The 12390-nt window shown below is 41.5% G+C and overlaps 2 protein-coding genes across 2 annotated transcripts; both read left to right on the top strand.

Moving 5' to 3' along the window:
* Nucleotides 1-229: 229 nt before the first annotated feature.
* LOC148641450 (uncharacterized) lies at nucleotides 230-1233 on the top strand. Its single transcript, XM_088618684.1, has 2 exons — nucleotides 230-1095; nucleotides 1230-1233. The coding sequence occupies exons 1-2, from the start codon at nucleotides 230-232 to the stop codon at nucleotides 1231-1233; spliced, it is 870 nt and encodes a 289-aa protein (XP_088474810.1).
* Nucleotides 1234-8532: 7299 nt separating this feature from the next.
* On the top strand, nucleotides 8533-9402 carry LOC148641449 (uncharacterized). Its single transcript, XM_088618683.1, has one exon. It carries the CDS (start codon nucleotides 8533-8535, stop codon nucleotides 9400-9402), a length of 870 nt encoding a protein of 289 aa, XP_088474809.1.
* Nucleotides 9403-12390: the final 2988 nt, after the last annotated feature.

Below are 12390 nucleotides of genomic sequence, written 5' to 3'. Positions count from 1 at the left end.
TCTATTTAACATTGAAAAAACACAATCAGTAAATGACATTCCTTTAGGAATCCACCTGTCACCTTCCCCTGGCAAACAACCTTAAGATTCTGAGCTCGCAAGTTAATTAGCTCCAGGAGACCCGAAGCCCCAGACGTGCTATGACTGTGCAAACACGAGGCATCTCCTCCGGCGTGTTCATCTACTTAAACACTACAGCAGCATCGCCAGATGCTCATTTTCCGACGCGATGGTTGCGCTGAACCTCACTGTGCCGTTAGCGGTGGACTTCAGTAGCGCTGCTGACTACTTCATTTTTTTAATCAATCTACTAGTTTGTACGAGTTCTTTTCTAGTGGCTGGCTCGGTTGTGTTGGGTATTCTTAATAAAAAGTCACTACGAGCACAAAATCGCTTTATTTTCATGCTGAACACCAGCATAAGTGACACACTGACCGGGTTAGGTGGTTACTACACCGGTCTGTTTGATGTGTACGAGAGCTATCCGCCAAGGAACGGTACCTATTTAATAGTGCCTTCGCTACGGGGTGTCAATATTCTGACCATCATGTTTGCACAGCTGGACCGATTCCTTGCTGTAGCTTATCCTTATACTTACAATCGGTATGTAACTAGGAATGTAGTTATAGGAGTTTGCGTTTTCTGTTGGGCTTATACTTACTTGTTCATAACAATTCAATACCACATTACAATTGAACAGTCTACAAGAATGTATGCATATGCAACTCTATCTTTTCAAGTGATAGTAACCACAAAAGTGGCTCTTACCATAAAACTCTACCTCATTGCTAAATACCAGATTGCTCGTGAGCCGCCGGGTCCAGAGAGAGACAGCAAGAAAGAGTCCCTGAGACTCATCATCGTGGTGGTAATCTGCTTCCTGGCGCTCTGGTCTCCTCAGCTGTACTATATTATCGTGGTTCACGCCACCGGGTCACGATATATGTTCAGGAACAACGCCAATGATCCGCTTGGCCTGCTGGTAAGGTTCACTGCAACCAGCACCCCCGGACTGTACATCTTGGGGAGCCCCGCTCTCAAGGAGTCTGTGCTGAAGACGGTGTGGGGGCGAGTCTGTCCAGTACTGAGGAGAAGGTAGGAACTTTACCAATTAGCAATTTAAATATTGTGTGTGCGTACACTTAATGACGGGATCAGTTGTCCATTCAAAAACTGAGAAATGAGAGCTCTTCTCTGCTCACTGTAACCTCGCTCTATTGTGTTTCCAGGTGAGGTGTGAACTGCTTACTGGATCACTTAGTTGGACAGATAACTTGCTTTTATTGTTTGTTTAGGTCGCTAAACATGATACCTGATTGCAGAACTCCAGGAAACCTAGGCATAAGCCCGGTTTCTAGAGGCGCTGCCAAGTCTCAATCGTTTGCTGATTTGTCATTTGTTTTAAATTACAGGAACATTTTTTTTTAATTACAGAAAGGAAATACCTTCGCAAAATTCATTCATAAATGTGGTTTATGAAAAAAAAAACATCTTAAAAATGTGCTATGACCCAAATACCTTTATTCCCTATTTTTTTCATGTACATATTGTTAATGTGTATTTCCTACCTTGACTGTCCCTTAATCAAGACACACTGTAATCAGGGCGATACATCAAAATACAAGGAAATTGTTCCAATTCAAAGGCGAGCAGCAATCTATTCAACAAGTTTAGCAAACTACACGTTTCATACATTGGGAAGGCCAGCTGAGTTCTTAAGAGAACGAGGTGATATAATCCAACAGAAAAATGACTGTTACCAGACAAACCTTCCTTCATCATCACTTGAGAAAGAAACAGTAGTTTCAGAAGGTCAGGGTGTGTGTGATCGTCACCTTCTGAAGGACTCATCATTATTTCCGGCTAGCAAACTGCTTTTGAAATAATTCATCATTCGCAATCCCAACGTAGAATAATTAAGACATAACATGACGCTGAAATTGTTACATGAAAGAAAAAAAAAGCTTTTCCCTTTTTCTTTTTTCCAGGATCGATGTAGAGTCTAAAACAAGCTGCAAACGTATTGAAGAAATATCGACAATAACGAAGGGGAACTGAAAATTTCGGGATCTAACTCATGCCAGGAGTAAACATGCACTGCATGAAGTTTAAATATGCTTATTTGTAATTAACCTTGCTTTGTCTCGACTGTATTTTTTATTTTTACTGTAGTTAGAGTTTTCGACTGCGTAATATAGAACGTTTTTTCTTTTCAAAAGGATGTTTTAAAAAGTCAACTTAGGAAGTAACGAAACAATCATGTGATTGATCAGATGGCTTTTGTGAGAGGGGTTTACTGCTGTTCTTGCAGTGTCTTCTGAAAAGGGAAATGTCTATACCGGTGAACCAAAGCAGCCGGTGTGGTTGTAATCAGACCATTGAATGTGCGTTATCACGCACTCCGTGTGCAGAAGGTCTCACCTCCCCTCTTCCCAGAGCGTAACCATTAACAGCTCGGGCGCCGCCCTTTAAATAACACGAACAGCGACGCGTACAAAAAACTCAGACCATAAAGAGTTCTTCTGAATTCCACCTTATTCGTTCCTTTGCGGACTCTCGTTTTTCAATTCAACGGATTATTTTCTGTCGAGCACTTGTTACGCTTTCATCATTTCACAGTATCAAAGCTTTCGCGCTCTGTGAAATCTGCCTCTTGTTGTGCACTTCCTCGGATAACTTTCTTGTGAGAATCTGCTGCGATTTCATATCAGAGCCTTCGCTTTCCGTGAGCCAGTCCTGCAAGCTATACTCTAACCGCTTGATTGTAAAGAGGCAAAACTAAGAAATAGGACGCGAAAATATTTGTACATCCTGATTCGTATAAATTAATATATAATCTTTTTTTGTCATGTGTCACTACACATACAGTTACAGATGGAGGACTGCAAAGAACAGAGGTGACTTCTGACTTCAGAAATCTATCGCAGGTGTTTCTTTGTAGAAATGAAAGCTGGATACAAATGTAAACATGTCGGAGGTGTGTCACTAAGCAACTATAATACATTTCTTCGGGTTTCATCTAATCACTGCATTGTTTCATCACTGTTATTGATTTAATATTGTACATATATCTTATACTTCTGTACCTTAATAGTTCAATAACTGTTGTAAAATAAACTTCCTTGAAAACAGTCTTCAGTCATGTTATTCCTGTGTAGCTAGGTCACGTGTAGGCTGAGTACTTTACCACAGCGACAGCAGGCGCCAGAGTCCAGGGAGCGGAGGCTGGGCCCCCTGTCTCTCCACAGCGCTTCACCCTCACAGCACAGCTCAGTCTCTGACCGCTCTGCGTGATTCACTGGGTGCGCCGGGGTGGGGATTTAAAATGCTGGGTTAATAACAACAGATCATGTGTTTGGCTTCTCAGAGAAAAGTAGCAACTATACACAGATGTTTTTTTTATCTTGATTAGGTTCTCCTCGGTGGTTATAGTATCAAGAAAATATAGATGAATTCAATTGAATTTAGTTTATTTTTATAAAGAGCCTTTAACAACAAGGTTTCCCAATGCGCTTAACAATGCAATTGACGATTCATTTTGTCAATACAGAACAGAAGCCCAGAAGACCAAAAGAAGAACCACAAACGTCTAGGGGTCCAAGGTCAGCTGGTTGCCCAACCCCTTTGGGCATGCGAACATTATAGAATTAAAAAAGGAAACAATGAGGGTATTAATCCATCCATCCATCATGTCTTCTGTGTGTTAGCACTCCATGCAGATCTCTGTAGACCAGTAAGCGCCTAACCCGGTCAGTGTGTCACTTATGCTGGTGTTCAGCATAAACATAAAGCGATTTTCTGATCTTAGTGACTTTTTACAAATAATACCCAACACAACCGAGCCAGCCACGAGAACAGGGGTGAGTTTCCCGAAAGCATCATAGCGCTAAGAACATCGTAAACTCGCTCTTAAGATCTATCGTTAATTTATGAGTGTTTCCCAAAAACCAGTTTAACTGAAGTAGCACGTTGGTCAAACACTGGGCCCAAGGCAGAGAGGCGACCGGAGTTCTACACCCACGCTGTCAAGTGGAGCAGGAGGTACGAGGCCACGAGACAGCCAGAGCTCTGCACCAACCACAGAGCTCTGTACAAAGAGGTGAGGGGGCATTTCGCCGACGAAAGGCTGCATGTTCCCAGACAAGTCTGGGAAAGAACGTAGCCGAAAGAACTGGACAACGAACTGAAGGACCTCAACTGGATGGCCGTACACAAGAGACTGGCTACCAGAGAGGTCCTCTACAGACACTCGATCTCCAGGAATCATTGCCGTGTTTCGTCGAGGAGACTCAAGAGCAGGTGTTCTGGAGCTGCCCCTTCGCCAAGGCGGCGTGGGGCAGAATGGACAACATTATGCAACTCCTGGGGACGGGTGCGGCGCTCAGTTACCAGTACATTCTGTGGGGGCTGGCACCTACCGGATTAGACAAGGGGACGCAGTTCCTGATGTGGCTGCTGCTGTCCCTCACAAAAAAAGGCCTGTGGGACGCAAGGAACAATCTCATCCGGCACAACATCAAGGGGGGAGCGAATGAGCTGGAGGAGAGGATCCTGGCAGACCTCAGGAGGAGGATGAAGCGCGACGTAGTCAAATGGGGTTTCCCCACAGCGAGGGAGCGCTGGAAAGGACTTTGGACCCTGTACAGGGATTAATGGACAACAGGAAGTGGTAGGGTTTGGAGGGACTCTCATAATAGCGCAAATCCGCCCACACTTGCAATGATTGATAACGGACAATCACCGCCGTTCCGCCGTTGTTTTTAGTGGAATGTTAACATGTGGGAGATGTTTCCTTTTTAGATGTTATTTTTTTCGGAATAAAGTATATTTTATAAGAAAAAAATATGGTATCGGTTTTGGTCCTTCAGTGGGATGAAATAAAGTTGTGAAAAGGAATATGAAGTCAACATGACATCAACATTTAGCAACCTTTTAAGCGAAAGTGTATAGATAGGCACAAAATGGGACACTTATTGTTTCTAAGAGAAAATAAAATGAATGACTGATATGCCGTAAAAGAAAACCAAGATTGACTGTGTGGGCAGTGTACAGTATGCGTCCTGCACGACGTCTTTGATTTAAAGCAAAATGTATTTGTCACGCTACCATTGTTAAGAATCACAGTGTTTCAAGAGAATATACTGTAGTTATTGGGTGTGTTGGAACTCCATTTTAATTGGTCTTATTGACACGACATCTGGAAACATTAACTACTAAGCTTGGTAAGTGTCACTCAACAAATACAGTACCTATAATCAAATTTAAAAACAAGTAGGTCTAAGCTTTACCGTCAACAATCACGACAGAACATTCGAATTTTAATCATAAATAAATATTAGGCCCAATGATTTAACTTAAATAATGCATTACTGCATTTCATCATTAAAATCTTATCATCTAGTCAGGCATAAAACGTATTTTTTATTATTTTTAATTAAATGTATTGTAACGGATTGTGTCCTCGCCGCTCCCATACAAATACAAGTAGAGGAGAAAATACAGTTAAAAGAAAGAAACAGAATAATAAAAAAAAACAATTAACTGCCAGCGGTAATGACGTAAATATTTATGTAACCAAGTTATATTTTACATATATCAAATATTTTCCTTGCTTTAGCATTTTTCACGTTCTTTATGGAATTTAAATTAAATGTAAACCTCACCTCAAAAGTACTAAAGGAGGGAGTATTATTGGAGCATTTGACTTATGAATATGAAATTTACCCAGGATGACTAATAAATTCATTACTCTATAAATAAATGTTCTTTTTCCAAAAATTTCCTTTTACATAGTACTACAAAATATCAACATCCTTAATAAAACATCTTAGTATTCTAAACTCGCAGAGAATTGTCTTGACGTGAATTGAATGTGCTCTGTCTGGCGATCTCTGTCGCTAAGGTTGGCGCAGGAGGTAGCCAGTTTAAGAATCACTTAATTAACAAGCGGGTCGGGGAGCACGTAGATTACGAAGGATTTAACGTGCTCCTTTAGTTACGATCGATTTTGGTAAACACTCGTACATTGACGATAGATCTGAAGATCTAGTTTTACTATGTTGTTAGCACTACGATGCTTTCGGGAGGAGACAGTACACACGTAGCCCCTGAATTGAAGTCAGTCTGCATCTGGGGCTGCGGGTGAATTAAGTCCAATTCGATTTCTCCTCAGCAATCGGCATCTCGTCGATCAGTCTTTGCCTTGCGCCGCGCTTAACGGAGCACCAGCCAGCGGTTTTCTAGCGGAGGTCTCTCTACCATTTTCCGTTTCCCGGCTTGCCTATATGCCTTCTGTTTCCCGTGCGCTCCAATTTCCCTGTTACCTGCCCGTTTCCTGACCTGCCTGGACTCCGCCTGGGGAACCTGCCCCATGCTGTGCTCTCCGCCACCGCTCCAGCCTGTCAGGAACCCCAACTGCTCCAGGGGTGCTGTATAAATGGCTGACCCTGTGCTCTGACCCCAGGCTTCTTTAAACCTGTCTGTGTGCCTGTGTGTCTCATGGAGAGCAAGCTGGGGTATGCGAAAAGACAAATACCTAATGCAAGGAATTGTATATGGCTAATAAAATAAATATGATCTTATCTCTTCCTGCAACAACCTTAGTTTTTCCCAGGAGGTCTCACATCCAGGTACTGAACAGGCTCACACCTGCTAAGTTCCAGTGGGTTGTCAGTTGTGAGCTGCAGGATGATATGGCTGCTGGCCAATATAAAAAAAAATCCTTAGCCGTGTTTTTCAAGAAACCTACTGACTCAGGAATAAATGAATTTTGTAATCTGAAATTGAAAACATCTGCAAAATGTTGTCACTGTGCCTATTTCCTTCTGTAAAAAAACAGAAACATGATATTTCTGGGTTATAAAGAGAAAGTGGATGTCGCCAAAATCGTATATGCCTAGTAAAGTGATCTGATACGCAGTTTGGAAAGATAATATGAGATCACATTAAGAGATTTGAGAATTTACAACTATAAGATCTTCCTCTCAGGGTTCTTTTAAAAAAATAAACCCACAGACCGCAGCTTGCAGACTAATTCACCTCACAAGGGAAAAATCAGAACGCATTGTCAAGTCTTATGGTCCCATCTGGTGTTCAGACCCGGCAGTGCAGCTCGATTGCCTGCTCAGCTCACTGTATCGTTCATCACCTCTTCTGTCATTTGAAAGTAACTGGCGCTGCAGGAGGAAAACCCATAGAGGCCTTAGAACACAACACTTCTTTCACGAGCACGAGAAGGGACTCCTGCTCGTCGTGTCTGACGCTGAAGTAAGGATATCTTTTCCATCCGGATTATACTAGAGTAATGCCTTACTCAAGTAATTTCTTTAGGATTATTATTATTATTACTACTACTACTACTAATAATAATAATAATAATATCAACAATAATATTATTAATAATAATAATTAATAATAATACTAATAATAATACTAATAATAAAAATAATAATGATAATCATAATAATTGCTTACACTTATGTAGTGCTTTTCTGGACACTCCACTTAAGGCAGTTTACAGGTAATGGGGATCCCCTCCACCACCTCCAGTGTGCAGCCCCACCTGGATGATGCGCCAGTCCTCTCCCCACACACCAGCTCTCAGTGGGGAGGAGAGCAGAGTGGTGAAGCCAGTTCAGAGATGGGGATTATTAGGAGGCCATGAGTGGCAAAGGCGAGGGGGGAATTTGGCCAGGGGTTACACCCCTACTCTTTTCGAGACACCCTGGGATTTTTAATGACCACAGGAGTCAGGACCTCGGTGAAATTTAGAAAAACCACTGATTTATCTACCGCAAACAGTCTTTAAGGACTTACTACACAAGTGAAGCGGATCTACGGTTAAGGGCTGAACTGGTTCTATCCGCCGAAGCAGGAGATTCTGCAAGATGTTTCAGACCCGAGTAACCACTCTACTAAAAACGTGAATGTGCCTTATACTGTTTATCTTCATTTCCCCTTCTCTTTCTCTTTCGCTTTTTGCTTCTATTGTCTGGTATGTGCCCATTGCAGGGCGCTCCCCATTGCTTGAAAATTGCTAATAAATTGAATTATCATAATAATTGGTTAAATACCAGTCACGCAATTTACAGAGATGCACACTTTCTGCATCGTCAATAACCACCACGAGTATTAAAGATTTTCTTTCCATTGCAGTACAGCACTGTTAATTAATCAATTAATTTATTTACTAAAAAGGTAAGAAATCATTCCAGGTAAAATATATTGTTTTATACTAAGATCGTTTTTATTCACAGGAGACCCCGAAACTTATTGTGTTCAGTAAACTACCACTCATCTATTTAACATAAAACATTTAAAAAAACACAATCAGTAAATGACATTCCGTTAGGAATCCACCTGTCACCTTCCCCTGGCGAACAACCTTAAGATTCCGAGCTCGCAGGTTAATTAGCTCCAGGAGACCCGAAGCCCCAGACGTGCTATGACTGTGCAAACACGAGGCATCTCCTCCGGCGTGTTCATCTACTTAAACACTACAGCAGCATCGCCAGATGCTCATTTTCCGACGCGATGGTTGCGCTGAACCTCACTGTGCCGTTAGCGGTGGACTTCAGTAGCGCTGCTGACTACTTCATTTTTTTAATCAATCTACTAGTTTGTACGAGTTCTGTTCTAGTGGCTGGCTCGGTTGTGTTGGGTATTCTTAATAAAAAGTCACTACGAGCACAAAATCGCTTTATTTTCATGCTGAACACCAGCATAAGTGACACACTGACCGGGTTAGGTGGTTACTACACCGGTTTGTTTGATGTGAGCGAGAGATATCCGCCAAGGAACGGCACCTATTACATAGTGCCTTCGCTACGGGGTGTCACTATTTGGACCATCATGTTTGCACAGTTGGACCGATTCCTTGCTGTAGTTTATCCTTATACTTACAGTCGTTATGTGTCCAGGACTGTAGTTATAGGAGTTTGCGTTTTCTGTTGGGTGTATACGTACTTCTTCGTAACAGTTGAAAACTTTATTACAATTGAACAGGCTACAAGTAATTCCGCATATGCAACTATTACTATGCAGGTTATAGTATCTGTAAAAGTGGCTCTTACCATAAAACTCTACCTCGTCGCCAAATACCAACTCTCTCGCGAGCCGCCGGGTCCAGAGAGAGACAGCAAGAAAGAGTCCCTGAGACTCATCATCGTGGTGGTAGTCTGCTTCCTGGCGCTCTGGTGTCCCCAGCTGTACTACATTGTCGTGGTTAAGATGACCGAGTCTGAATACATGTTCAGGAACAACGCCAATGATCCGCTTGGCCTGCTGGTAAGGTTCACTGCAACCAGCACCCCCGGTCTGTACATCTGGGGGAGCCCCGCTCTCAAGGAGTCTGTACTGAAGACGGTGTGGGGGCGAGTCTGTCCAGCACTGAGGAGAAGGTAGGAACTTTACCAATTAGCAATTTAAATATTGTGCGTTCACTTAATGACGGGATCAGTTGTCCATTCAAAAAACTAAGAAGATGAGATGAGAAATTAGAGCTCTTTTCTGCTCACTGTAACCTCAGTCTATTGTGTTTCCAGGTGAGTTGTGAACTGCTTACTGCAGTGGTTCTCAAACTCTGGTACGTGTACCGGCAGTGGTACGTGGAGTGCCGCCAAGTGGTACGCCAAATGACCCTGGAACTGTGTCGTGTGCGCTGAAAAATCGGGACGGGTTTTCATATTTTGTATTTTAATACGTGTCGAATACGCAGCCTACGTACTGTACTACGATACAGTGCGCGCTAATACTTCAGTGGACACAAGAGATACTCTGTAATTCTATACCACTCTATAGGAATGCGTGCTACGGATGCAAATGACCAATTGTATTTTAAAAAAGCTACTGTATCTTCAGCAAATAGGGAGAAAGGAGAATGTGCGTGATTTTGGACCAATGCCAACGTTGTAAACACAGGAATGCATAGAAATACGTGCTACGAATGCAGGTAATCTTGTGAGCACAAGAAAGCGTGATAGAAAAATATTTAAGAACTGTTCTAATTTGATAAAAATACACCGAGCGTCTCTGTTTCGCTCCCATGCGCATGAAATAAAAACTTTAAATACGGAAATAAAAACGGAAACGCGGAAAAATGCAAGCTTGCGTATTGCTAAAGCAGGTAAGCTACACTATTTTTGAAGAACCTTATTTACCGTTAGCAAAAGAGCTGACACGTATTATGTGTAGAGAAAAAGCTGCTAAAGAGCTCGACCTGCTGCCCCCCTCCCCCTGAAAGACACAGTCATTCATAGAATTATTGAAATGAAGGATTGTATCAAAAGTACACTGATAGAGCGCGTTAAGATGTTTTTCACTGCAATTAGATGAGTCTGCTGTAGTCGATTTGGCCAATTTGCTCGTTTACGTTAGATACGAGTTTGAGGGCATGTCCCATGAAGACTTTCTGTTCTGTAAACCGCTACCAACAGGAACTACAGGAGAGCACATATTTCAGCTTCTGAATGAATTTATCGAAGAGAATGGCCTCGACTGGAAAAAATGCGTCTGAGTTTTTACAGACGGTGCTAGAGCAATGACAAGCCGACATAACGGTGTAGTTGCACGAATTAGAGAGGTTGCTCCAGAAATTAATGTACGCATTACAACATCCACCGCGAGATCTTTGCCGTCAAGAAAATGCCTGACGAGTTAATATCTGTTAGACTCTGTTGTGAATTGTATCAAGGCTCGAAACATTTATTCACATCTGGTTTGCTCAACTAAACAGGCTCACCCCTCTCACTGAAATGGTGCTTTTTTATTAGTTGTTGTTAATTTTTTTTCTGTAAAACACTTTGAGAAGCCACCTTTAAAGGCGCTATATCAAATAAAGTTTATTATTATAATATTTATTATATGTATGTGTGAGTGTGTGCACGCGCGCTCATGTTGGTCATTGAGAATTTCTGGGGTTCCTATGAGATGATGACTTGTAGGTGGTACTTGGATGCTTTGGTTGGATTAGGGGTGGTACTTGGTCCAAAAAGTTTGAGAACCACTGGCTTACTGGATCACTTAGTTGGACAAATAACTTGCCTTTATTGTGTGCTAAGGTCGCTTAACGGAAACTGTATGTGAATTTAAAGACTGACATGATACCTGATAACAGAACTCCAGGACACCTACAGTAGGCAGATGCCCGGTTCCGAATTGTCATTTGTTTTAAATTACAGGACCATTTTTTTAATTACAGAAAGTAAATACCTTCGCAAAATGTGGTTTATGAAAAAAAAACACATCTTAAAAATGTGCTATGACTCAATTACCTTTATTCTCTATTTTTTTTCATGTACATATTGTTAACGTGTATTTCCTACCGTGACTGTCCCTTAATCAAGAGTAGACACACTGCATTTCATTTTTAATCAGGGCGATACATCAAAATACAAGGAAATTATTAAATTCGAAGGCGAGCAGCAAACTATTCAAGAAGTTTAGCAAACTACACGTTTCAAACATTAATTTAACATTAGAGACAGTAAGCCACATTAAGAATTTGATCTATCCAACCGAGTTGGGAAGGCCAGCTGTGTTCTTAGAAAGCGAGATGATATAATTAGACAGCAAAATGATTGTTTCCAGACAAACCTTCCTTCCTCATCACTTGAGAAAGAAACAGTAGTTTCAGAAGGTCAGGGTGTGTGTGATCGTCACCTTCTGAAAGAAGAGGAATTATTTCAGGCTAGCAAACTGCTTTTGAAATAATTCATCATTTGCAATCCCAACGTAGAATAATTAAGACATAAGATGACGCTGAAATTGTTACATGAAAGAAAAAAACCTTTCCCTTTTTCTTTTTTCCAGGATCGATGTAGAGTCTAAAACAAGCCGCAAAGGTATTGAAGAAATATCGACAATAACGAAGGGGAAATGAAAATATCGGGATCTAACTCATGCCAGGAGTAAACATGCACTGCATAAAGTTTAAATATGCTTATTTGTAATTAACCTTGCTTTGTCTCGACTGTATTTTTTATTTTTACTGTAGTTAGAATTTTCGACTGCGTAATATAGAACGTTTTTTCTTTTCAAAAGGATGTTTTAAAAAGTCAACTTAGGAAGTAACGAAACAATCATGTGTTTTATCAGATGGTTTTTGTGAGAGGGGTTTACTGCTGTTCTTGCAGTGTCTTCTGAAAAGGGAAATGTCTATACCGGTGAACCAAAGCAGCCGGTGTGGTTGTAATCAGACCATTGAATGTGCGTTATCACGCACTCTGTGTGCAGAAGGTCTCACCTCCCCTCTTCCCAGAGTATAACCATTAACAGCTCGGGCGCCGCCCTTCAAATAACACGAACAGTGACGCGTACAAAAAACTCAGACCATAAAGAGTTCTTCTGAATTCCACCTTATTCGTTCCTTTGCTGACTCTCGTTTTTCAAGTC

The sequence above is a fragment of the Lepisosteus platostomus genome, chromosome 24 (assembly GCF_059453375.1).
Source record: "Lepisosteus platostomus isolate fLepPlt1 chromosome 24, fLepPlt1.hap1, whole genome shotgun sequence".
NCBI lineage: Eukaryota > Metazoa > Chordata > Actinopteri > Semionotiformes > Lepisosteidae > Lepisosteus > Lepisosteus platostomus.
The sequence above is the reverse complement of the archived record's forward strand: the minus strand, read 5'-3'. Positions and strand labels throughout refer to the sequence as shown.